The sequence below is a fragment of the Puma concolor genome, chromosome D3 (assembly GCF_028749965.1).
Source record: "Puma concolor isolate L17-30 chromosome D3, mPumCon1.1.hap2, whole genome shotgun sequence".
NCBI lineage: Eukaryota > Metazoa > Chordata > Mammalia > Carnivora > Felidae > Puma > Puma concolor.
Genome location: NC_141678.1, coordinates 9,344,667 through 9,372,105, shown reverse-complemented (window position 1 = coordinate 9,372,105; position 27,439 = coordinate 9,344,667). Strand labels below are relative to the sequence as shown.

The following is a 27,439-nucleotide window of genomic DNA, read 5'->3' as shown; positions in this document are numbered from 1 at the left end:
CTCACACCCCTTGTTCCCTGGCTCCTTTGGGGGCAAACTGAAGGCAATGAGCCAGTTCCAGGGGCTGAACAAATGTTGGAAGGTCACTTCCTTCCTTGGGCCCCAACCCCCTCCCCGCCCCCCCGCCAAAGGCATTCCCATGCCTGCTTCAGCCACTTCTCGGGTGAACCAGGATAAATCACCTTCCTGTGTTTTTGCTTCCTCATCTGTAAAATGGGGGTGAAAATGGAACCCACCCACCAGCGCTTCTGTAAGTGGCCCTGCTTGTGGCCTGAGTACACAGGAGTCCCCCAGACTCACCCAGTTGACTGAGCCAGATTTCCCGACTTGGTCTGCCCCCTGTGCCTTATGCCCTCTCTCAGGAGAAACAGCAAAGGGATGGGAGAAGCTTCTGGAAAAGCCACATGGATCAAGTCAGCTTCCCCCCTTACCTGGCAAGCAGGATCCCTGCCCCAGTGCCAGAAACAGAGACACCCCCCCCCCCCCGAGCCCCAGAAAGCCTCTGGTGACGACCCTCAAATGTAAGAACCCTGTTTATAAGAACAGAGTCCCCATCACCTGCCCTCCCCTTCCCCGACTCTGAGACCCTCACAGGCCCTAAGGAGCCCCTATAGTGTGGATAATTGGCCAACGATGCTGAGATAGGAGATGGGGGCCTGTCTAAAGCCCCACCTGGAATGAGTTCCCCTTCAACCCCAATAAGGGTCCCCCCCCACATGTCAGATCCACAGTGACAGTCACAGAGCCCCCTCTGAGAGAGATGGAGACAACCCCTTATACAGAATCACAATGACAGGGACACAAAGCTCCTCTTAGATGCTAGAGCAACCTCCCATGACAGAGACAAACACCCAGACATGGAGATCCCATTCAGAGGGAGGCAGCACCCCCAACACACAGAACCAGTCTGGGATCCCCCTGACACTCACTGGATCCTCTCCTGAGATGCAGGTGCCCTGGTTCACAAAGAGTGGCCAAGCACAGATGAACCAACCATCTGTGAGGATGGGGGTGAACTTCCACTGCGAGGTCGGCCCATGGGGGGACCACACCCAAGTTTAGGGGGGGCATGGCTTAAGAGGAACCACCCTTGGAAGTTCCGCGTGCCCTGCACCGGCTTGTGGGTATAAGTGAACAAGTGAAACCATCGGCACCTTGATCAGCTGATCTTGCCCCGCCCCCCCCCCCCCCCCCCGCCCCCGTTAAGGTCACAAAAGTCACCACACCCGACACCACCTGGGACAGGGCCTTGCAGGGATGGGAATGGAGGGAGCCAGGGCCCCCCACCCTTAGTAGCTGGGCTACATGCTGACACCTCCGGGCTTTCTCCCTTCCACACCTGTACTCAAGCTGTGCCCTCCACATAGGGCACCATCCTAGCCAAAACCCTTGGCTCTCAGGGTGGCAGATTAGGATAAACAACTGTCCATACCCTGGGGCTGAGCCACTGTGAAGAGTCGGTGGACGTCACAGGATGGTTGGCAACCAGCTTCAATCAATTCAACTTATGTCCTGGGTGGCCTGGAACATTCTTGCAGACGGAAGTGGCATCTCAGTCAGGGAGCACTCAGCAGGCCCAGAGACGGTCCTGAGCAGGGTCATTGGGGCCCAGCCAGACCCCTTCCCATCCCCCCCCCGCACCCCCCCACCACTGCAGACCAGCTGCCATGAGCCCACACCTTGAACAACCACATCCTGCTCCCAGAGTCCCCGCCAGGAATCCTCCCTGCCCCCACATGGGCTCAGAGCCCCAAGGCCCATGCACTCTGTCCCCATCCACACCTTGCCCTCACAGTGCTGCTTGCTCGACCTCGGTCCCCAGGGACACCCCAAGCCTTGAGTGCCGGGCTGTGGTCAAGACAGAAGGGGAAGCCATAGCTTCAAGAGGTCACATCACGTGTCCAGGTGTGCCATCAAAGTAGACACTGCCCAGCTGGGCCTTCCTGCTGCCCCGGAGGGCGTGCTCTGCAGACTGTGGGGACGAGCCCCGAAGAAAGCTGATGGGCCCACTGGAGACTGCAGGTGATCACTGCAGGTGTCATGGGGCCAGGGGTCCTGGAGCTGGCCAGCCCCCTCCCCGGGGCTTGGATGAGGTGGCCGCAGCCGCCTGCCCTGCTGTGAAGTCGGAGCAGTCGGGGGAAGCCCCTCATCCCGGTGTCACAGGCTTCAGCTGCAGCCAGAGCCCCATGTCCGCCATGCCGGCTGGGTGGGAAAAGCCGTGGTTAAGAAGCAGCCTCTGTCGTGGGCCCGGGTGGAGGAGCACACCGGAGGAGAGGGGCGCTAGACCCCGGTCACCCAGCGAGACCCACCGCCCACCTTCTAAGAATGATGATTCAGGAGAGGTGAAAGCGAGGGCCTCTGGGGCGCCAGGAGGGCTCTGAGCCCAGGAGCTGCCGGAAACAAGGGCGGGAGCCAGAAGCCGGCCGGGTCACAGCTGCAGCCGCCACCACGCTGGGAGCTCCCCCCACCCCACCCCCACCCTTGTGAGCGTGGCGGGACAGGGCCTGGTGGCATTACCCCTAGCCAGCGTTCAGCGAGTGCTTTCTATGTGATACGCCTTCACACGCAGCATCTCCCAGACACCGAAAAACAACAGGAAATCACACCAGCCACAAAGAATAAAAACCAGATGGATTAAATAATTAAAAGTGAAAAAGAAAACCAAGACAAAACTGGAAGAGAACCCAAGTATTTATCTGATTCAGGGTGGGAAGCCCCTTAAGCAGAAAAGACAAAGAACAAGGCTGTAAGGGGAAAGATCCCTGTAGACTTAAAAACCTCCAGAGATGAAGAACCTGAGGATTGAAATTCAAAAGTCAAATGACAAACCAGGGAAATATTTGCAACATGAGACAGCTAATATCCATGTAAAAAGTTCTTGCAAATCAATAAGAAAAAGGGAGACATTGCTGTAAATGGCTTGTAAGCCACAGAAAAATGTATATGAGCAAGAAATGTAAGAGAAACAGTTCAAAATCCATAGGACACAAAGGAGACTAGTGGTTGCCAGGGGCTAGGGAGGGTGAGGACAGGAACTGAGACTGACTGCTAAATAGGTACAGTTTCTTTCTAGGATGATGGAGATGTTCTGATATTAGTGGTGATGGTGTGTGCAAACCAATGGACTGCACTTTAACATAGATGTCATGTGACTTATAGCTCAATGGTTTTTAGAAAGAGGAATGGTCAGGGGCGCCTGGGTGGCTCAGTCGGTTAAGCATCTGACTTCGACTTAGGTCATGATCTCGTGGCTTGTGAGTTCGAGCCCCCCGTTGGGCTCTGTGCTGACAGCTCAGAGCCTGGAGCCTGCTTTCGATTCTGTGTCTCCCCCTCTTCTCTGCCTCTCCCATGCTCATGCTCGGTCTCTCTGTGTCTCTCAATAATAAATAAATGTTAAAAAAAAATTTAAACTAAAAACAAAATAAAACCAAACAAAGAAATGGTCAGTTCCACGGTAATCAGAAAGGACAAGATAACAACTTCCCCTCTAGAAGTTGGCAAAGGTTTTAAAAATAATAACCAGGGGCGCCTGGGTGGCGCAGTCGGTTAAGCGTCCGACTTCAGCCAGGTCACGATCTCGTGGTCCGTGAGTTCGAGCCCCGCGTCGGGCTCTGGGCTGACAGCTCAGAGCCTGGAGCCTGTTTCCGATTCTGTGTCTCCCTCTCTCTCTGCCCCTCCCCCGTTCATGCTCTGTCTCTCTCTGTCCCAAAAATAAATAAATGTTGAAAAAAAAAATTTAAAAATAATAACCAGTGTTGGCACCTCTGGCAATAAGAAGATAAATGGGTAGGGGCGCCTGGGTGGCGCAGTCGGTTAAGCGTCCGACTTCAGCCAGGTCGCGATCTCGCGGTCCGTGAGTTCGAGCCCCGCATCGGGCTCTGGGCTGATGGCTCAGAGCCTGGAGCCTGTTTCTGATTCTGTGTTTCCCTCTCTCTCTGCCCCTCGCCCGTTCATGCTCTGTCTCTCTCTGTCCCAAAAATAAATAAACGTTGAAAAAAAAAAAAATTAAAAAAAAAAAAAAAAAAAGATAAATGGGTATAACCTTTCTGGAAGGCTGTTTGAAAAGGATCAGTCAGAAGCATTAGAAATGGCTAGTAAGCACATGAAGAAAATGCTCAGCATCATTGGCCAACAGGGAAATGCAAATCAAAACCATATGAGATACCTCTTCCCACTAGGATGGTTACAAGCAAAAAGACAGACAAGAGCTGGTGAGCATGTGGAGAAGTGGGAGCCCTTGCCGGTGGGAACATGAAATGGTGCAGCCGCCATGGAAAGCAGTCTGGCAATAAAACGTTAAGCACAGAATTATCATATAACCCAGAAATTCCACTCCTAGATAGATACCCAAGAGAAATGAAAACATTATGTCCACATAAAAACATATGCGTGATTGTTCACAACGGCCAAAAAGTGGAAGCACCTTAACATCCATTCACTGATGGATGGATAAATGAAATATCATCTACCCACGAAATAGAATATTACTTTGCCATAGAAAGGAATGGAGTCCTAACACCTGCTAGGACATGGATCAACTTTGAAAACATGACGCTAAGTGAAATTATGCCAAGCAGCTTCTTTCAGGCTGGTCACAGAAGACAGCATATTCTCTGATTCCATTTATTTGAAAAGCACTGAACAGGCAAATCCATAGAGACAGAAAGCAAATCTGTGGTTGCCCAGGGCTGAGGGCGGGGAGGATGGAAGGGGGGGACTGCTAATGGGTACAAGGTCTCCTTCTGAGATGATGAAAATGTTCTAAAAGCAAATCATGGTGATGGTTGCACAACTCTGTAAACATACTAAAAGCCACTGTACTCTTTAAATAGTTCATTTCACATACTTGTAAGTTGTATCTCAGTAAAGCTCAGAGAGAGAGAGAGAGCGAGAGAGAGCGAGCGAGCCTGTAGAGGCACTCTTAAAGCCTTCGACTCAGCACTTCCCTTTCTAGGAATTGAGCCTGAGGAAACAATCAGAGATGGGTACCAAGATTTACGTACAAGATGTCCGACAGTTGTGCATTTGAGCGGGGAAGTTAGAAATGACTGAATTAGGAGTCTCAATAAATACATCACAGCCTCTCTGTGTAAATGAAATATTGCACAGCCAGTATGAAAAAGACATTCTTGAAAAATATTTCAGAAAAATACTAAGCAGAAGAAAAGCAGGTAACAAAGCAGAATGAAGAGTGTCAGCCTCACAAGGGCTGGGCTTTTGTCCGAAGGTTTCTGTCTATATTTCTCACATGCCTGGCACCCGGAAGGGGCTCCAGAGGTAAGCGTTGAATGCAGAATGGCTGAATGCTGAAGGAATTGCAATTTGGGGGAGAAGTCAGAAAAGCAATGCAAGAACAAAGGTCACAGAGACTTCTACCAAAATGGAAATGCTGGTTGTCTCAGAGCAGGATGGGGAGTGGTTTTCAGTTACCACTCTATGGTTTCTACCATGAGCTTTATTATTAGAAAACAACACCAGAAATTAGGAGCTCAAATGTGGAGGCCCTCGGCGCATTAGTTTCCTAGATGACATGAAGATTTCTGATGAAACAGAGCAGGGCCCCTCAGTTCCACACCGTTCCCTGGAGTGAGGTTTCTCTCTCGGTTGCTGTTGTGGACCTCAGACACCCCCCCCGCCATAGTCAGAATTCAAGCCAGGCAGGTAATGGGAGGATCCGGGCATGGGCCACAAGTGAGGGAGGATCCAGAGGCCAGGTGGCGGGTGCTGCTTCAATCGTCCCCCACGTACGCCGTCACCCATTGGTTCTGGAGCATGAGATGTCAGGGGAGTCCATGGCCTGAGCAAAACAGTGGCCTCTTCTGTTAGGGAGGGGAGATAGGAAAAAGGGGTGTGGGGCCCCAAAAAGGAAGCTGAGGCGGCCCCTCCTGCCTTCGGGGAGGAAGCTACCCCCCACCCCACCATCACCACTGACGGCCAGCCGCTCAGAATGCAGAGATCTCTTTTTGTGCGTTTTGGTTTCCTTTTCCATTCACAAAGAAGCGGGTGGGGGATTTCCAGCAGCGGCCTGACTAGCTTGCTGGGGCTGTCAGCTGCTGCCCAGTACAGGCCGCTGCCCATCCTCAGGAGGGCACCTGGGGACCCACCTCTGGGATGTGACAACTTCCTACCCAGGAAGCTGCTTCTTCCACCTCTTGGATGAAAACATATCATGCCTTTGCCGAGCCTGCTTTTGACTCAGTCACCCAGCAATGCCAAGTGCTGACATTCCATTTCCCAGAATGGAAAACTGAGGCTCTCAACCCACAGTCGCATACCAAGGACACGAGAGCCAAGATCTGAACCTAAACCTGTCTACCTGCCCTTCTACCTGGCTACCAAGCTCACAGCGCAGACTACGATGACAGTCTTGTCCCAGCACCCTATCCCTCAAACGAAAACAGAAGGCCCACTTTCAAGAAGCTGGAGAAAGCAAACAGGCCCTGGGGAGCAGGAAGGGCAGTGGAAGCACCCCCAAAAGTGCTGGGAGTAAGGGGTGAGAATAAGTCAACGTCAGTTCCCCCCCCCCACACACACACCGCTGGATTCGGGGGCACTTTCTAGTGTGTGGATTCATAGAATTTGAGCTGAAAAGAAGCATGCCGATATCATCTGCCCACAGTTTCAATAAGGCCAGGGGTTTCTTCTGAGTGGCAGACTACTTTTCAAAAGTGATCTTACACAGAACCCCAGTAAGGGGCAGATAGGGGGCATCTGCATGTGCATTTGGGGCCCCCACAGGAACCCTGCTCACCACCACCCTTTCCTTCCCTCCCCCACCAGTCCCAGATCAAGCCCCTTTGCTGCCCATTTCACAGCTCAAGAGAGGGGTGGGGACCAGCCCAGGTTCGCAAAGCAGCTCAAGGCAGAACAGGACAGGAACCCCATTCTCACCGTGGGAGCCTTCTGCCTCTGGTCGTCCTGGGAAGGGGGAGCACTGGGGCGCCACCGGCCTCTAAAACTCCCAGCTGTCTCCCCATAGGGACACGGGGGCTCTGCCTGGCCCAAGAAGATCTTTTGGGCTGTCAGTGGAGGGTGGGTGGTTTCTCCACCTGTCTGGGGGCTGAGGGCAGGCCCACAACAGGTGCTGTTCCTGGCTCTTCCTCTTCCCAGCTGTGTGGCCTGAGGAAAGCCTTTCTTCCTCTCTGTGCCTCAGTTTCCTCATCTATGAGATGGCTTCATCATTGTCCCCCCTCACAGCATTTGTGGTGATTCCACGGGGTGTGTCAGATGCGGTGCCTGTTGTGTTGCAAACAACTAATAAAAATAATGACAACAGGGACGCCTGGGTGGCCCCGTCAATTAAGCATCCAACCCTTGATTTCAGCTCAGGTCACGATCTCACGGTGCCTCAGATTGAGCCCCACGTCAGGCTCTGCACTGACATCGTGGAACCTGCTTGGGATTCTCTCTCTCTCTCTCTCTCTCTCTCTCTCTCTGCCCCTCTCCCACTCATGCTCTTTCAAAACAAACAAAATCATAAGAATAGTAATAATGACAATAACCACAGCAGCTAAGCTTTGATGAACAATGACGGTGTGCTGGGCGCACTTGAGTGCCACACAGGCAGAAGCTCAGTTAACCCCTCTGAACCCCCACAGGTGGGGGCCAGCCCTCAGCTAGTTTTAGGAAGTATCTGAGGAAACTGAGGCACGGGGGGGTGGTGGGCACAGGGTCCTTCCCAAGGCCACACAGCTCAGAGGGGGCAGGGGCAGGACTCAAACCCAGGTCTGTCCGAGCCAAAAGGAGGCTGCCCCCTCCCGCCTGGCCGCTTCCTGCCCGGCCCTCCTCCTCTTCCTCCTCTTCCTCCTGCCTCGGAGAGGAAACCACCAGGCCTCCGGCGGACATCCCTTTCTCTCTGCTTCCTCTTTCCCACACTCTGGGGGCCCGGGCTCCGGGTTCAGGCCCCTGGGGTCCACGCTGTAGCTCCTTCTGCCTCTTCCAGCCCCGGTGTCCTCAACTATAAAGTGGGCGCGGTGCCACCCCCACCCTGAAGAACCACAGCAAGCGGTCAATAGGTTGATAGGGATGCGCCCGGGAGAAGGGGCCTGGCCGTCACTCAGGCTCGCATGAGCACCTACTGCTGCACAGGCTCTGAGAACTGCCCGACCCGCAGTTCTGCCTCCCGGACAGACCCCGGGCCCAGGTGGGGAGCTGGGGGCGCCCGAGGCCTGGTTGCCTCTTTCCACAAACTGGGTCCCCCAGACTGTCCCCGCTGGACTGTGTGCTGTGTGCGGGTGGGGCCAGGTGGGCTTCCAAGCACCCCAGGAGTGGCTGCTGCCTGGAGACACGTGCCTGAGGCTGCCCCTCAGCCCACCCAGTCAGCACATACCATATCCACGGCTTCTCCCACACCATCAACCCTGGGGGCAGGTGCCGTGGCCATCCCATCTTATAGATAAGGAAACTGAGGCCCAGCAAGGCTGAGTGACTTGCCCAAGACCATCCAGCTCAGAAGGAACAGAGCGGGAATGGCCCTGAACCATAATGTCCAACTGCCCCCCCCTCCCAGCGACCCCCCTAAGTCTAGCGGCCCAGCCACTCCCAACCAGACCACTTCCTCCTTGGGGTGCTCATGGCCTGTGGTGCATGTGGGGGGCTCAGAGCTACGGGCCGAGTCCCCGAGGTGTCCCCCCATCTCCTTCCTCTACCTCTTCTCCAGGCCAGGGAGCAGAGACCAAAGGGCAGAGTGTGCTGGGTGAAGGGGACACCGGCCAGCCCCCTCTGGGCCTCAGTGTCCCCGTCTGTATAAAGGGCGCCAGACAAGATGGTCACAGGGAGCCTTTCCTGGTCTGAGAACTCCAAACAGATGCCCCCCACCCACACGAGGCCACTGGTTAAACACACAGCCCCCAGGAATCATAAGTCCTTCTGAAGGAAGGACCACCACACGCACCTTGGGTTGCATGTCCACACCACACGCAGCTTGGGTTCTGATCCCACCCCAGCCACTCCAGATCTGTGTGACCTCAGGCAAGTCACCTACCCCTTCTTCACCTGTATTGCCCCATCTATGAAATGGAGGTAATCCCAGTAGTTCTCTCATAGGGCTGCTGTCAGGAAAGCCAGGTCGGTAAGGTCCCTGGTATAGAACAAGTCCCAAATAAATGTTGGCTAAAAGGTGAGTAGCTAGAACGCCATCACCCCGCTGTACAGATGAGAGAAACTGAGGCTCAGCCCCCAGACCTGGCGGGGCTTTGAGACCATTTCTGCCAACCCAAGCCTGGGTATATGGGGGAACTGAGGCCCAAAAGAGCAAAGGGTCGGCCCACATGCCATAGCCAACCTAGCCATGCTTCACCCCTGGCCCGGTGGCTGCTTCTGTACTCTCTTCCCTCCCCTGGGTCCTCCACACCTCCCGCCAGGCTCTTTCTCTGCAGAGCACAGGCTGGGTCACTCTTTCGATGCTGGCCCTGCTCTGCCAGATCCACGGACTTCATAAGAGAAACCAGAAATCTGGATTCTTCTGTGAAATCTTTACATTTTGTTTTTAAATATTTTTCCTTTCAACTGCTGAGTAGATGGCACATCTCGGGCCTGACCTGCCCGAGAGCTGACACTCTACTCACTGTGGCTCAAGGAGCCAGCTGAAGAGCGTGGCTGGGGGCTTTGAGGTGGGAACCCCTTGGGATCGGGGTTCCACCCTCCTCAGCTGCATGACCCTGAGCGAGTCCCTTTGCCCCTCCCAGCTTCAGTTTCTTCCCTGTCAGATGGGCCAGTGGCCTCAACCTCACGGGAAGGACTTGAGATCAAGTGTTTAGGGCAATGCCTGGCACACAGTAGGTGCCCATTTGAGGTAGTAATATGCTGCCCCCCATCCTAGCCCAACCCTGGGCACGCCCAAGGAGGAGGGGGGTTGCCACAGATGAGTTGCCACGAAGACTAGAGGGTCCTGAAGGAGAAGAATCATGCCACAATCCCCCATGGGCAGCCCTAAAGAGCACAGGGAGCCCCAAGGGGGTTCCTCCAGCCCACCGCCACTGCTGGGTAGTCCCGGCAAGCGTCTCAGCCCACGGGGCCCAAGTCCTCCAAGGGCTCCCACTGCTCACAGAAACTCCCAAGTCCTTACTGTGGCCACAAGGCCCCCACCCAACCCAGCCCCAGCACCTTTCCAACCTTCTCTCCTCTTGTTCACTCCACTCCAGCCCCTGGCATTTGGTTGTTCTTTAAAGTCTCCTGGTTTGTGGCCACCCAGGGCCTTTGCCCTTGCCATTTCATTGACCTGGCACTCCTGCACCCAGATCTTCTGGGACTGGCACCTCTTCCCACTCATGTGTCACGTCCTGCCAAAGGCCCTTCGGTGACCACCCCCCAGGTGGCAGCAATCCCCAGTCTCTTCCTGAAGGCCAGAGCACAGAAGGGAGGCCCATCTCCTGCCCACCTGCAGGGATGCCACTGAAACCAGAGAAAGCTGTGACTTCTCTATCCATCTTTAGACACTGGAAAAAGCCGGTGTCTCCTCTAACTACCCTCCAACCCTCCCTCCCCCCACCGCAGCCTGACTGTGGCCTCCACTTAACACCCCCATTAGCAAGGAGCTCCCTCCGCCTGCAGCCCTCACGATGCCCCTTGAGGCGACTGCTATCACCCCTGCTCACAGATGAACAGACCGAGGCTGAGTGGGGAAGAAGCTGACCAGGGTCGCACAGCTGGTCAGAGGCAGAGGTGAAGCTGACCCGTGAGCCCCTGAACACCTGGCCTCAGACTCGGGAGGACATTTGCTTGGCTGAGGCCCTAATTCCGTGTCCCGGGGCGGCTGCGCTGTCTCAGTTCTGGTCCTCCAAGCCTCTTCCTGCTTTGGGCAGCAGGGCCTTCCCCAGGCCGGCGCTGGCACCCTCTTAGTGACAGAGTCTGGGTATGAATCCAGAGCTCAAGCCCTTAACCACCCACCACCCACCAGTTGCCAAACCTTCAACCTTCCTTTTCCTTCGTCTAAAGCTGTTCCTAAAAACAACTCCAGGGTCAGAGATCGAGGCCACCCACCTGGCAGGCATACTCAGTCAAGACTTAGAGTCTAAGTATCCTCAGCCCAGAGACTAAATGCCCCAAGTCATTCAGGGAACATTCGGGAATAGCCCCCAGACTGTTCCAAACACAATGGGAAGCTGTCGGAAGGGAAGCGGCTAGAGCTGGGCTGCTCCATCGAGACAGATACTTTGGGGAGGGGCCGGAAGGGGCCCTGCCAGGGCCGTTTGCTTTGTGGGAGACCCTCCAGGTCTCAGAGCGACCACCGAGCCTAGGACAGAGTCCCAAGGCCCAGCTCGTGCTCCCTCTCAAAATAAATAAATAAACATTTTTAAAAAGTTTAAAATGTAAAGATTTTTACATTTTTAGTAAATGTAATCTCTACCCCCGACATAGAGCTTGAACTCACAACCTCACTGACTGAACCCCAAGGCTCGACTTCACCAGGGCCCGAACACCACCTCTGGCCCCTAAGGCCTCTGAATGGGGCCCCACCATCAGGGCTCCTGAAGAACAGCAGCCTCGACAGGGCGTGCCAGTTGGACACTGAGAACCCAGACCAGCACTGGAAATAAATGTGTGTTCTCAGCCCCAAAGTCCTTACCGGTGTCACCCATCAGTGACACTGAGTGCTCCACGTGCCAGGGACTCTCCGTTGACACGACAGTGCCACAAGGCAGGAACTATGAGCAGTGCCATTGCAAACAGGAGGAAACTGAGGCTCAGAGAGGTGACGTCACTTGCCTAAGGCCCCAGAGCTGGCTTTCCAAGATGGTTATTTTAAGCAGAAGTTGTTTCTTAGGGGTGCCTGGGTGGCTCAGTAAGTTGAGCATCTGACTCTCGATTTCTGCTCAGGTCATGATCTCACAGTTTGCGAGTTCAAGCCCCATGCTAAACTCTGCACTGACAGCATGAAGCCTCCTTGGGATTCCTTCTTTCTCTCTCTCTCTGCCCCTCTCCTACTCGTGCTCCCTCTCTCAAAATAAACAAAAAACAAAGTTTTTATTTATTTTTATTGTTTAAAGATTTTTAATTTTTTGTAATGTAATCTCTACCCCCAACGTAGGGCTTGAACTCACAGCCCCCAAGATCAAGTGTCACACACCCCACTGACTAAGCCAGCCAAGCGCCCCAGAAATTGTTTTTAAAAATGAAGTTTTATAGGGAACCCCATGCTGTCACACAGATAAGACCATGTGTTTGGGCCGCTATTTGCCTTTCATGGTGCCATAACCTCAAGACTTTAAAAACAATGAGAAGAGTTTTTATCTGCACTTGCGTTTTTCCGACAGCTTCCCATTGTGTTTGGCATAAAACACTAACTCTTCACGTGCCCCTCTGACCACACATACCCCCCCATACCCCACCTTCCTTCCCTGTGCTCCCAGCACATTCTTCAAAGCACACAGAATGCTTACCCATCTCAAGGCCTTTGTCCATGCTGTTCCCTCTGCCTGAAACACTGACAGTCTTTTTTATTATTATTATTTTTCTAAGATTTAGTTTTTAATCTCTACACCCAACTCGAACTCACGACCCTGAGATTAAGAGTCACATGCTCTACTGACTGAGCCAGCCGGGTGCCCCAACACTGAGAGATTCTTAACTCAGGATTAAGACTGTGGTTCGGAGCACCTGGGTGGCTCAGTCAGTTGAGCATGTGACTTTGGCTCAGGTCATGACCTCACGGTTGGTGGGTTTGAGACTTGAGTCGGGCTCTGTGCCGACAGCTCAGAGCCTGGAGCCTGCTACAGATTCTGTATTTCCCTCTCCCTGCTCATGCTCTGTCTCTCTCTCTCAAAAATAAATAAACATTAATTTTTTTTTTTTTTAATTTAAGTGAAGACTGTGGTCCAAAAGTCACTAGCTCAAGACTCACTAGGAAACTTTGGCAATTAGGACAGTGTGGTGTTAGCCTAAGGAGAGACACATGAGCCAATGGAACATAAGGGAGAGTCTTCCAGAAGCACACAGGTTATCCTTTATTTAGTATAAAAGCAGCATTGCAATCCAACAGAGAAAAGATGGTCACATCGGCAAGTAGTGTTGGAACACCTGGAAGAATCATGACGCCTGCCTCACACTGTACATAAAAACTAATTAGAGATCGATCTTGGTCCAAAATGTGAAGGCTCCCCAAAATAAAGTTTCCAGAAGAAAAGACTTTTTAAAAAGATTTTCATGACCCTGAGTAGGCAAAGATTTCTTAAATAGGACACAAAAAGCACGAGCCATAAAGGAAAGCAATCAATAAACTGGACTTCATTAAAAGTAAGAATTTCTGTTCATGGGGGTGCCTGGGTGGCCCAGTGGGTTAAGCGTTCAGACTCTTGATTTCAGCTCAGGTGCTGATCTCACTTGGGACTCTCTCTCTCTCCTTCTCAGTTTTCCCCTCCCTGGCTCACGCTCTCTCAAAATAAGTATTAAAAAAAAAAAAAAATCTGTTCATGAAAAGATTCCATTAAAGAAGAAAAAGGCAACCCACTGAGTGGGAGATGATATTTGCAATAAAAGGAAATATATCCCAGATATATAAAAACTCTTATAAAGCAATAAGAAAAGGAGAGACAACTCAATAAAAATAACACACACATCATAACAGAGTTCATTCCAGTGGCCAATAAACTTATGAAAAGGTGTTTAACCTCATGAGTCATCAGGGAAATGCAAATTAAAGCCGCAATGAGAAACTAGTACACATCCATTAGAAATGGAAAAAAAAAAAAACAACTTTCATACACTGCTGGTGGGGACATAAGATCATGCAACCACTTTGGAAAAAGTATATGAATTTCTCATAAACACGCACTTACCATATGACCTAGCAAGGCCACTTTGAGGAATGAGAAATGGAGAGGAATGGAGCACGTGTGCACACAAAGAACTACATGCAGATTTCATAACAGCATAAAAGTCCCAAAGTAGAAACAATCCAAATATCCATCAACAGGTGAATGGATAAGCTAACTGTGGTACATCCATACAAATGAGCTACTGATGCACACGGACAAGTCTCTCTACAACATCATGCGGAGCAAAAGGAGCCAGGCGTAAAAGGCAACATGCTGCACGATTCCATTTGTGTGCAGTTCCAGAACAGAGAACTGGAATCCCCAGAGTAGGAGTCAGGGGAAGGAGGGGGTGGCCGAGGGGTTACAGACATGGAGGAGGTGGGAGGGAGCCCCCCTGGGTGCTAGGTCACTTGGGTGTGCACAACCATGGCAACATGGGTGGGGCTTCAGATGCACTCCACCCACTTCAGTGTATGCATGGGACGCTGCCCTGAAGTTTGAAGAGAAAGGTACTTTACATGAGAGGATTCCTTGCCAACACTCCATCCCAACCCCTGAATTAGGGCCCCTCAGTTATACTCCCAGAGGCCCCACTGCTTTTCCTTTAGAATACAATATATGATTTATAATTCCATGTTCTTTTGTAGGTTTATTCAACGGCTCTCACTAAGATGCCAGTTTCCCAGCACCAGCATCTGTCTGGTACACAGTAGGTACTCAATAAATATCTATTAAATGAATAACTAAGTCTTCTCCATTCAGACCTTGACCCCCAAGGGCTAAGATTACATCGGCTTTGCACCATCTCTGGAAGCAGAATAGAACCACAAAGAGAAAGGAATGAGGTGAAAGCCACGTGGTCTCATCAACTTCATACATCTGAGTCAAAGATGGAACTTGTCAGGTGTGTGGAACACCTTGACCCTTCAGCCTCAACTGCACAGCTGAACAAAGTTGTCGAAAAGGAAAAAAAAACGCACACAAAATTTTTAAAACTTGAAATAAGACATCAACAAATCATGGGACTTGCAAAGGAATCCAAGTGACAGTTTTGAACCCCCTAAAAAAAAAAAAAAAAAACCCTATTTGTCATGGTCAGTCTGGGCCAGGGTTTTCAAGGACGTGGACCAACCTGTCACAGCCCACATGACACCCACATACAGTGTCTCTGGACGTTGTACAAAATCCCTGACCGGTACTCCTCAAACCTGCCATCAGAAACAAGGAAAGCCTGTAGAACCTGTCAAAGCCATTAGGCCCATGAAAAGGGACCCGACAGCTGAATCGAATACGGTGTGCTGGAACCAACAAAGCGATATTAGGGGAAACGCAAAATCCAAAGAACTGCGCAGTTCACAGTAGTGAGCAACGCTGGGGCCTCAGTTATGCAAACACATAGTAACGTACGACGTTAACAGGCAAAACTGCACGTGGGGTATAGCTGAACGATCTTTGCAACCTCTATGCAAATTCAAAATGGTCTAAAAGAAACTTCATTTTTCAAAAGGCCTGCTTTCCTCTGGGTGCTCTGCGGCCGCCCGCCGGGACCGTCGCGCGCCCCTCTGAGCGCCCTGCGCGGGGAGCTTACCTTGGGCGGGTCGAAGAGCTCCAGCACGCGGTCCGCTCCGTCGTCGGGGCCCCGGGTGCGCCGCAGCGCCAGCCGCCCCCGCTGCCAGCGCGCCCCGCTGTCCATGGACGCTTCGTCGGCCAGGCTGTAGCGCAGCGCTGCCTCCTTGAGGGCCTCGGGCGGCGGCTCGCGGGCCAGGCTCCAGGGCAGGAGCTTCCTGGCCAGGCCGGGTCGCGCCGGGCCTTCGCCCGCCTCCCCCGCGGCCCCGGCGGCGGACAGCTCCCCGGCCGAGCCGCGGCGCAAGATGTGGCGGAGGCTGTGGCGCAGGTGCTGGAAGGTGCAGGCGGCGGACGGTCGCGGCGGGGCCAGCTCCTCGGAGCTGCGGGCCTTGGGCAGCGCGGGGGCGGCGGGACCGGGGCCCGACTCGGCCGGGGACGCCTCGGCCTTGGCCGGGGGCCCGCGGCCCGTGTCTCGGTAGTCGCGCGCAGGCGGCGCGGCCCGGGACCCCGGCGGCCCGGGCGCCCAGCCGTCGCGCACCTCGCGGCAGAAGTAGCGCTGGAAGAGGTCGGTGAACTGCAGCGACACGAGCTCGGCGCGCAGCGGCGCGTGATGCGGGTGCTCGCGGGCGAAGAGCCAGTACTGCCGGGCCAGCTCCCGGGCCGTGGCCACCGCGTGCAGCTCGCAGAACTCGCTCCAGCCCCGCGGGGACGGCGACGCTGCCGCGGCCGACGAGGAGGGGGCGGATGCAGAAGAGGCCGAGGAGGGCTGCAGGGTGGGCCCGTTCATGGCGGAGACCGAAGTGGGGCGGCCGGGCTGAAAGACACGGTGGGGTGGGCAACAAAGAAGTGAGCAGGCACACGACTACTTGAACCCGTCACCGCGAGACACGTTATTCACCAGGCACGACATCAAAAATTGAAAACGACCATTAATACCCAGTGCTGGTGAAGATGCGTCGAAATGTGCACTCCCCTACGACGTTGCCGGTATCCTTAACAGATTGAGCCTTTTTTGGAAGGCTGCTTGGCAGGCTCGGTTTCAGACCCAGGAATTCCACTCTCAAGTATTCAAGAGAATGCTTGCTCACACGTGCAGAGAGGCACTTACAGGACAATCCCCTACTAGATGTTTTCTGCCCCATGTATATAATAGGGAAAAAGTAGATACAACTTAAATGCCCATCAGTCAGAGACTGGTAAAGCACACTGTGATACATCTCAGCTGGAAGATTCTGCAGAAGTGGAAAAGGTAGAGGGAGGTCTATGCTACCACCCGAAGGAACAACGCAGACTCTGTGATCCAATTTACATAAACACACACAACACCAAACTGCCAACTTTTTATGTGTACATAAATGTGTTTAAGTGGTGGGCAAGAAAGGTGTGGCTGGAGGAAACCCACCAGAAACAGTGTTTCTCACAGAAACCTGTAGGAAAGAACTAGAATTGGAGTTTCAGGGGGAAAAGTAACCAAGGAATACTGCTGTTACTTGTCTTTAGAAAATATGGTTAAGAACACGGAGCCTATGTCAGATGCCAGCACCACCACTTATTAGTTACGTGACTTTGGATGAGTTATTGATTTTTCTCTGCCTTAGAACATGATTGCACCTGCCTCATAGGAGTGTCATGAGGATTGAGTTAATAAATGTAAAGACCCTCAGGACTTAGGAAAAGCCTACTAAGGGCCGGCTGTTATTATTATTTAAATATTACAACGAGAGTGTATCATTGGTATCAATAAAAACATAAAACAATGAATGCAAAGGAATCAATTAACAAGACTCACAGAGGGGTGCAAAGGTGTTTCCTGCTCTGATGGGGGTATGTCAGGACAGGCAGATCCTTGCCCACCCATCCCAACTGGGGCTCCGTTCTCCTCCCACCTCCATGGCTCCTTCTTTGGCTGCACACAATCAAAATGGCAGAAGCCCCCCACCCTCTGCTGTCCGAGGTGCTGAACCCCGGACCTCTCCAATTACCATCAGTACCGTCTTTTCTTCCAGCTGGGCCTGGGCCCCTGCTGGGGACCACATAACCATGGCTGCTTATCCTCCCCACACAAAAAACCTATTACTAAGGGCCTACTCTCACATGACTGGACCTCTCTGAACCCCAGATTCCTCGTTTGTCAAGTGAGGAGCGCCATGGTACCCACCTCATGAAACGGTTATAAGGAGTCCTTGAGAGACTCTCAAGGTAGAGACCTGCACCTGGAAACTGAGGATCTTTCTGCCACACACCAGTGCACAGGCCCCTTCTACTTGTGACTCTGTGCATGGTCAAGGTGGGGCAGACCTGCTGGGAAGCTGCAAAAACAATGAGGGCTGCCCCTGCCATCTCTAGGCCATCGTGGTGACCCTGCAGCTAAATGCAGCAGGACACCCCAGACGGTGTCAGTGGGGAGGCCGCTCTGTACAGAGTCAACATTTTTGCACATCACAAGGTCCTCGAAACCTACATTCAGTGAGCACTTTGCACACAGTAGTTAGTAAAAGCTGCCAGGCAGGAGGGAGAGGAGCCATATAGGCCCTTGATCGCCACACTCTGCCAAAACCCCCCCGTCCTGTAGCTGAAGTGGGGCAGCGAGGGGCAGGGGGGTTACCTGCATGTGTGTGTGTAATTTGTCCTCAGTTAACCCATGCCTCCACACAGGTGAGGCAAGCACTGTCCTCCCAGGTTAGGGGGCCCAGAGAGTGCTCGGATTCCAGACTCAAGCTCCTGCCCACCTGCAAGACCCTGTATGATCTGCCCCCATCATGCCTGCTGCCTCTGGGCGATTGCCCGCTTTCAGCTGCACACAAAAGGCAGCTTCCCAGAGCCCACCAATGGAGTCAAGTCCTGAACTTGTCCTTCAGCACACTGGTCACACGCTATCACTTTACAGCTATGATCACTTAATTAGTGGCTGTCTCCCCACCAGACTGTGAGCCTCACAATCTGCTCCCTGCTCTGGTCCCAGTTCCTAGCATGCGGCAGGAGCTCAACAAATGCCTGCTGAATGAACGAATGTATGAATACAAGAGGTCAGCTGAATTTGCAACCTCTGGCTCCTCTGGCAGATGCCCAGTGGCCAGAGCCCATCAACGACCCCCCTCACTGGGCCACTCCCCACTCCCACCCCCACCCCCACCCGTGCAGCCTGGAATCCCTGTGCCAACTGCAGGGCCAAACTCTGACAGGAGTTTTCTGGGAACAGTGTGCCTGATCCACGGTCCCTCACTGCCCGGGTGATGGCCGGCAGCCCTCCTCCCCACACTTCCCGCTACAGCTCTCCCATCAGAAATGCAATGTATTCCAAGCACCTGCTGGACATCAGGCATTTTCCTAAAGCATTAACTCTCCCGAACTTCATGACAGCCCTAAGAGGCAGGGCCTATAATTGCTCCCACTTTACAGTTAGAGAAACTGGAGCACAGAGAGGTCCCACAGCTGGCAATTAGAAACTCCCACAGAAGTCACCCCCAAAACGCCTGATCCGGGCCTGAATGCGCACCATGAGGAAGACTCATTTCCCAGTGAACGGTTATTGAATGAACGAGATCCAGGGGTGCCTGGGTGGCTCAGGTCATGATCTCATGGTTCATGGGTTTGAGCCCCATGTCAGGCTTTGTGTTGAAAGCGTGGAGCCTGCTTCGGATTCTCCGTCTCCCTCCCTCTTTGCCCTTCCCGCACACGTGCTCTCTCTCAAAAATAAACATTAAAAAAAAAAAAAGAATGAGTGAGATCCAGAGGAAGGGATATAAAGTTCTCATTCAGCTCCTGCTGGAGTCAGGAGGCCTTAGCTTCTCCATCCAGGTTCCAAACCTGCCAGGTGGTCAGGAAAATAGCCACAGGGTAGAAGCTTAAAACCAACGATTCAATATTTTTGTACGTTGTGACATGATCACAGTAAGTCTAGTTATTATGTTGTATACCTGAAACTAATGTATGTCAATCAGATCTCAATTTTAGAAATAACAATTTAAAAATAAAAATGATGATAAATGACACTATGGCTGGCTTTCCACGTGCCCTGCTCCGTGCTAAACACTTTGCAAATCCATTCACTAATCCCCACTGAAGGGGGGGCGGGGGGGGGCGGGGGGAGTCCTACAAATATGTCCATTTTATAGATAAAAAACCAAGGCAAGGGAAGAATAGCTTGCCCAGAGTCACACAGCCTGTGAGGCACAGAGCTGGGATCAGAACCTGGCTGGCTGTGCTAGCGAGCGATGCTGCTTGATACATGAGTGACACTGCTCACTGTCCCCTGCACCCTCAACCTGGGCTGGTTGCCCCTGGAGGGTCGAGAGGCCACCTCATTCCTGCTCACCCTGCCAGGGCCTGGTCACAGAAATATTACTTGTATGAATGAACTCCCGGGATTGAGGGGGGCTTCTGTTTGATAGTCACGCTCTCGGAGCTATGCTCCTGACCCACACGGACAAACAGAAAGGGCTGTGGGGCTCTGAGAAACTCACCAAGATGCACCCCCTACTAACCAGGGGACCTCTCGTGGTGGAGCTAGCAACCAAACCCTGGTTCTCATCCTGCCTCTACCACTTCTTTGCTGTGTGACGCAGAAAGGGGGCTTGCCTCTCTGAGCCCATGTCCCCATCTGTAAAATGGGTCAGGGTTCAGCTCTTGGCATTTACTAGGAGCATTCGGAGAACTGATGTCTGTGGGGTGCTGGGACTCAGTAAACAAGTGGCTGCTGCTGTTGTTGTTGTCAGCAGAGAGGAGCAGCAGCGTCAGAGAATATCAGGCCTGCAGCCATGGAAGCCACAGGGGGAGCCTGGCCTTGAGGGCTGGGCCAGCAGGGAGCGTCATGGGAGCCTGAACAAAAGGCCTTCTCAGGGGAGAGGAGGCTCCAGGCAGGAGCTCTGGGCAGGAAATCACCAGTCAGAGCACTGAGCACTCAGCTGTGGCCCATGTCTGGGAGGGGGGCACGCCTGGGAGGTTTCCTGGCTGGGCGGGCAGCCAGGCCGCAGGAAGGTGGTCCCCTCCTCAGACCTCAGCCCAGGTGGTAGCCATTTATTGAACATTTACTATGTGCTAAGCAATTGATCAGATCACACCAACTGTGGGATCAGGGCCTGAAAAGCTCTTAGCAGAAAGCATTTATTAATCATCTGAATGTTCCTAGGAACCCCAGGCTGCGGCTGGAGGATGGGAACAGGGGTCTCTGGGGCATTTCTACGCCCCCTCCCCCACTAGAGCATCTGGAAGCCTGGGTGGCCAGAGGAATGAACAGATTCCACACAGAGGGGCCTACAAATCCACAGAGTCCCTCCCACCTGCTCAGCCTGGGCTTCTGGGGCAAGGAGTTCCCAGCTATGTGCGTGGAGGTGGGGCTCCAGGATTTCCCAAATCCCACAGTGGGGTGAGGGACGAGGATGATGTTATGTGGGAGCAGGAAGGTCGAATCCTGGCGCCCCCTTCCCCCCAAGTCCCCAAAGCAAACACATAGAGATGGCTGTCTCCACACCCATCCTAGGGTGCCAGAGTAGTGTGGGGGCATGAGGGGGGGGGCGCGGATCTGCTTCTCAGGACCCCCAGTTGAGGAAAACTGTCCACCAGAGTGCCTGCTAAGGGCAACCTGGTGAGGGCCTTAAAGCCTTAGGCGAAGCTTGGTGTCCCCTGTTCAAACACATATCCATCCTAAGGGACGCTCGAGCCTCTACCAAGTCAGTGAGAAACGAGGCGCTGAACAGCTGGGAATCCTGGCTCTAAGCAGGGAATCTGAGCTGTGGGGCCCACGCTAACCCGTGACCCCAGAGACTGAGGCTCATTAGCCTCTACTCTAGCCAATCACCCTGGGTAATAATGTAACCTGGGGAAGCTAACATTTTCCATGTAATTAGCAGGCCCAGGTGCAGAGAAGGCCTTCCTCCACCTGTGGGGACTTCACCTGCCAAGGCAGGGGGAGGATAGTTTAAATTGTGGTAAACGAAGTTAAAATGAGCCAGTCCAGAGCTTCCACCCTCCCCCAGCTCACAGATGTTTGGGCAGGAAGTCTCACACCTTCATAGGGGACACCTCCTCCAGGGAGGACTCCGGGTTGACTACAGGCCACAGGGAGCATTTGTCCTTCCCATCTACAGCACCAACTTCTCCAACAGGCCAGACCCCCCACCCAAGGAAGCCCTGGGCAGTCAGCCTGCTGCCCTTTCACACCATTCAGGCTGTCTAGACTGTGGAGAAGCTCCTGGGAAGTAGGGAGTGCAGATTCTGAGGGCCTGTGGGGGCTGAGAGGTGGGTTCTGTCCTAAATCATCAGGCAGTCAGTGGAGGCCTGATGCACCCTCTCTGGGGTCACCTAGTGCCCGGGGACATTTATCAGGCTGGCACAGTCTGCCAGAACAGGAAATGTCCTCTGTCCCCATGCCAGGCCTGACACCCTGGTCACACCCCCCTCTCCCACACCCCACCCGGGCTTCAGGAGAAAACCAGGGACTATCCCCCCAAGAAGGGGCAGTACTCTCCAGCCCCACCCCCTCTCATCTAGCACATGACTTCCGTTAACTGCCCCTGAGTTGAGGAGAGAAGGGTGAGAATCTGACGTGGGGAAAGCCTCTCAGGGAGCCCCATACCCTACAATGGTGCTGCTTTGCAATATCAGGAGAGGCGAACCCCTCCCTTCGCTCCTCACCTTCTCTGGACCCGTCCTCCTGTGAGAGGACACCAGAGTGCCAGCTCTCAAGGGCAGACTCATGCCAAAGGCCCTCTATTGTGACCACCTCCCCCCAGTCGTGTTTCCAGTCCCCCAGCCCCCCAAGGTTAGCACCTCATCAGGCACCCTGTGAGTCAGCTCCCGGTGAGCAGGGCATAGACTTCCTCCCTCCCAGGCCTCCCTGGAGACACATGGGGCAGTGGCAGCCTCCCCCCTACCCAACCGGGGTGGGGGCCCACATCCGGACAGGCCCCCAGGGGCTCCAGGCCTGGCTCCCGAGGAAGCCTGCAGCCCGGCCCCCCTTGCCGACCCCTGACAGGGTGGCGTGGGAGGAAAAATCTTCCAGCCATCTGCTCAGCTGCTGGGTTTCCGGTCGGGGCGGGGCTGGGGGGGACACCAGGAGGACTTGCTCTCCTGGGGAAGTGTCCCTTGCCCCTGCTGAGGGGGAAGAATACCAGGTCGAGAAGCCCAGTGATGGTCAGTGGGACCCCGGAGCCCCGACTGAGGAATGCTGGTTGCCCAGGGGTCAGGGCCCAAGTAAGTGGGTGTCCAGCTGTAGCCTTTGGACCTGCCCAGTTTCCAAGGGACTGCAGGCCCCCGGAAGTCAGGGAGCTGGGGCACAGGGCTCCTGGGTCCAATTAGGCCTGACTCAGCGAGTGACCCCAGCTGAGTCACTTCCCCTGGGCAGCCTGCCCGCCTCAGTTTCCTCAGGGAGGGCGGGTAGCTGGGAACAGGGTCTGGCTGGGAACAAGAAACATGTATATTACACCTCTGGACTCCACGGCAGGCTTCTCGCATCTGCCAGATGGAAGCTACTTCCTGCCCTGCCCAGCCTAAGATGCTGAACACCCGGGGAGCCCCTTGAGACCATTTTCCCGGGAAACCTGGCAATTAAGTGCCAGCCCCCTCTGGGGCACTAACAGCAGTAGCTCACACTTATTGAGCACCGACTGCATGCCAGGCATTATGTGTACCACTTCTCAACACAATTCTCTTGTGCAGTCATTAGTACTCCCATGTCATAGAGAAGGATATTGGAGCTCAGAGAGGTTAAGGGACAAACCCAAGGGCACACAGCCATAGGCAATTATAGCCAACACAGTTCAAGCCCCTACACTATGCCAGGCTCATACACTCCAGGCTTACCCTGGAGAGGCCGGCACTCTTGGTCCCCATTGGGCAGATCAGGCCCAGAGAGGTCAGGGAACTTGCCCTAGGCCTCACAGCTGGAAGCTGGCAGATCCCAGATTTGGCTCCAAAGGCCATGCTGCTACCAGGGAGAGGTGGGAATCTAACAGGAGAGGCCTCTCGTTTAATAATATTAATACCATCTACGATTATCAGGTGAGGCCCAGCACTGAGTGCCTTATGTGCCTCTCGCCCCACCCCCCACCGCCAAAGTGGGCTGCCCTGGGACTGGGAGGTCCCTCCAAGTACCTCCATCCCTGCCCTTGGGGAGGCTCCATCCAGGAGGTGGAGGGTGTCCTGGGGTGGCACTGCTGGGCCCAGATATCCAAGGGCAAGCAAAGGTTGACCCACTGTAGGGCTACCACTATATCTGGAGTGGTTCTACAGAATCTGATTTGCATCAGAAACTCCTATCTATCCGAGAAAGATCAAGTCTAGTCTTCACAAGAACGGGGGTCAGGAGGATCAGGAAGGAAAACAATCAGAGCTGACACCCACAACAAACAACAGTCTCATTCTTACTACTACTACGCCTGATCAAAATGTTCTAAACACTTTGTGAATTCACTCATACATGGTTCCAAAGACCCTAAGTATGAGGTACGATTATCACACCCACTTGACAGATGAGGAAACTGAGGCTGGGACAGGGAAGCAAGACCTCATAGCCAAGAAGCCCCATCACCTCATCCTCGCCTGTGTCTTCAGATTCTTCTCCCAAAGACTCAGGAAACCCCAGAGCTGCACATGCCGGAGGTATTCAAGGCATGCTGATGAACAAGCATTTCCCAGCCAGTAACAATAACGCTAATGACGGTAGTGATGAAAAATCACCACCACCACCACCTGTAATTGAACCCTTTCCCTGCCAGGTAGCAGATGCTTTGCACACACTGGCTCATTCAATCCCTACCACAAACCTGTTATTATCCCATTTCACACTGTGTGGGGGGGGGGGGGGGGAGGGAACTGAGGCTCACAGGTGTCACTTGCCCATGCCTTCAGCTGGATGGAAGCAGCGGGAGAATGGAACCTAAGCCTCCAGGACCTTTCTCTTCCACTGCTGAGTCCCTGAAGGTCCTCGGACCCTAGCAGCTGGTACTTCAGTCCAGCCCCTTCCCAGCTGGCTGCCTCTGTGGCCCACAGGGACCACAGAAGTTCTAGGAATGTTCACCCTTTGGCTCAGAAGGATTTTCCCTCCCAGAGGAGGGTTGTGGGAAAAGGCTCAGAAAAAGTGAGCCTGTTAAAAACCCTTCCAACTTCCCAAGCGGGCCCTGGCCTCTCATCTGCTGACCCCAGCCTGCCCAGGCGGCCTCTGCCTGCTCTCCCCCCATTTGGGCTGGCTCTCCAGCCCCCGCAGGTCCCAGAGAGCCTCCGGAGCTGTTTCCGCTCTGGCAGCCAGGTCAGTGATGGGAAATCCAGACAGGACTTGCGCCCACAGCCCTGGAGACCCATGTGCCCATCGCCTGGCAGGGGCCCTACAGCTGGACCGTTAAATAGGGAGGCAAGATGGGCTGGCTGCCCTAGCTGAGCCTGGCAGCTGGTGGGTGTCAGGGGATGCTCATCTCCCAGGCGAGGGGGGTGTGGGTCAAGTCTCAGCCCCTCCTGCTCCCAAAGCTGGACCTTGGCCCTACAGACATCATCTTGCCAGGCCCTCTGCTCCGAAGCCCCCACCCGCAGCCCAATTTCACTTCCTCCCACTCAATCAGGCCTGGCCATGCCCCTCCCTGGAGGCCTCCAGCTGCAGGCAGTGACCTCCTCACCTACATCATCGTGGCAGGGAATGGGGAAGAGAAACAGGAGAATGAGGAAATTAAAGAAGGAAAAAAAAAAAAAAGCAGGACAGGCAGGCAAACCCCCCTCCCCAGTTCCTCAAATGCAGTCCCCATCATCCCAAAAGCCCCCATGGTCAGAGGGAGGGAAGGGAGGGGATTTCTGCACCAGGCATTAAAGGCCTCTGAAATTACCCTCCCAGGCACGCTGACCTATAAGACAAGGCCTCCTCTGCATCCTTTTTTTTTTTTTTTTTTTGATGGGAGGATTCACCTGAGTTCCAGGTCTGGGGTGTGAGGGCACCAGCTCAGAGAGACCTGAGCTGTGGGGCTCCCAACCCTGTGAAACTCCGGACTCAGTGGCTTGGGGGCACCTGGCCTGGGCCACCTCTGAGATGTGGGGATTGTGAAGGCGGGCTTCTAGCATCCAGAGATACCCTCTTAGCACATGGCCCTGGGCTGGGAGAGTGGGGAGGGGCAGGGGCAGGTGGCCCCACTCCCAGAGGGCTCTTCCATCCTCATAGCCTTAGTTGACTACTTTCACTTTCAAGGTCCAAGCACTTGACCCTAGACCTCTCCTCCCCAGGCACATGTTGAGGGGGGACTGTTGCTCTCAACTGACCGGGCTACTTTAAGAGAAGGTAGACTGGGTATTAACCATACCCTCTCAGCGCCTTCCCACTGCCTCCCCTATTACATCCCCAACACGTGTGTGGGTGGGGGTGTCGGCGGGGAGAGTGTCGCAGGGGCTGGGGAAGGGTCACCCCTGAACACCCCATCCGGGTTAGGGGCAGGGCAGTATTTCAGGCTGTTGTGGGAGTGCGCAGACACCGGGCAGAACCGGACAGGGGGCCTCCTCTTCCCCCGTTAAAGCCCTCCCAGCCCCAGAGGAAGGAGCGCTGGGAAAGGCGGGCTTACCTGAGACAGAGGGGGTCCGGGCCCGGCCGGCCCATGGCGTCGCGCGCCCCCGGCCCCCCGAAATCCCGAGGGGGCGGGCGGGCCCCCGCCCCGGGCGCGTTCTCTCCCGCGCGCCGGCTCCTGGCTCGCGACTCGCTTGAGCGGGGCTCAGGCAGGAAACCCGGGCTCGGAAAATGGCCAGCGCCTCATCATTTCCGCCGCCAGCGCTTGACAGTTGCGGGAGGATGCGCCCCCGGGCCGCCACCGGAGAAACTTTGCTGTTGCTGCCGCCGCCGTCGCCACCACGGGCCGCGACAGTCCGGGCGGGCGGCCGGGCGGAGGCGGTGGCCCGAGCCCATGCCGCCCCGCGCCGTTATGTAAAGAGGAACCGGCTGTGCAAGCGGAGCCCGACGGGGGAGGGAGGCCAGGGTGGAGGCGGGGCCAGAGTGGGGCGGGGCTGCAGGAGACCACGCCCCTGCCCGCCCGAGAGCCAGATCGGTCGGAGGGGGACAGCCCCTGAGGGCGGGGTCGGACCTGGCCCCGCCCACCAATCCTCCGCCGCCGCGGCCGACCGTGTCCAGGGGTCTCAAACTGGAGCCTGGAAAGAGGCGGGGCCCTACCGAGCCACGCCCACACCTCGCCTACCCGATTTCGCATCCCGAGGACTAAAGAAGGGAATGAACTACCGAGGGGCGGGGCAACCTTAGTCCCACCCACCTAGCTCCTGCAGACCCCCAGGTGCCTCAGCGCTGCGGGGGCGGGGCCAGATGGAGGAAAGGCGGGCCTGGGGGCGGGGCTGGGCAGAGTCTTGGCCTCGAAGGAGCGCGCCCCAGCGACTCCCTCCTGGGAGGCCTTATCTGCAAGCTCGGGATCGGTCCGTGCAATAGCGACCACGGCTTTCATCACCCCCGGGGGAAGGATCCCAACCCCGCCCGGCCCCGACTATCCGCGACTCCGCTGAGCCGACCCGCCACGACCCTAGTACCCCCACCCCATTCACGTTCGGTCCCCACTCTCAGTTCTGCTCCTGCCACTGTTGGTGCCTGTGGAGACCGACCTCTTTTGGGCCACTACTATCGGGACCCACCCCAGGAGTGCATCTTTCTCCAGGAAGTCCTCCCGGGCCGCTGGCACCCGTGCCCCTTGGGCTTCCCTGTCTGCTCTCCCCCGTGCTTTCATTTTCTCGACAGGCCTTATATGGGGTGAGGTTGACAGTGGGGTGCCCCCTAGTCTCAGGTGGAGCATACACTCAGCCAGCCCTTCCTCCAACACAGGGGAGGGAGGGAGGGAAGAGAGGAATGTCTGCTCTTCTCTCCCTCCCACGACAGGAAACAAGTCGATTAGGCCCCCAGCTTGCTGGAGCCTCATCACCCCTTCCCAGACAACATACTCCTCCAGTCCGCTGCCTCCCCCTCTTAGTAGCTTTGGACAAATTACTTGACTTCTCCATACCTCAATTTTCTCATCTATGAAATGGAAATAATAAGAGTACCCACTCCACTGGGTTGCTGTGAGGGTTAAATGAGTCAGTGCATTAAAGCACTTACCGTTGGGCTTTGCCCAAGGGAAAACACTGCTACATGGGTGTTAATCAGGCTTGGGTTCTGC

The 27,439-nt window shown here is 54.6% G+C and overlaps 1 protein-coding gene across 2 annotated transcripts in view; it reads right to left on the bottom strand.

Annotated features, from left to right (window-relative positions):
• Nucleotides 1-25,986, bottom strand: part of SH2B3 (SH2B adaptor protein 3) — a 38,717-nt gene extending 12,731 nt beyond the window's left edge. For both annotated transcript variants that reach the window (XM_086681698.1, XM_086681699.1), the window contains exons 1-2: nt 25,853-25,986; nt 15,343-16,134 (exon numbers count right to left, since the gene is read on the bottom strand). In XM_086681698.1, coding sequence (XP_086537824.1) covers nt 15,343-16,107 — 765 coding nt within the window. In that variant the 5' untranslated portion in view covers nt 16,108-16,134; nt 25,853-25,986. The remainder of the gene's footprint in view (nt 1-15,342; nt 16,135-25,852) is intronic.
• Nucleotides 25,987-27,439: the final 1,453 nt, after the last annotated feature.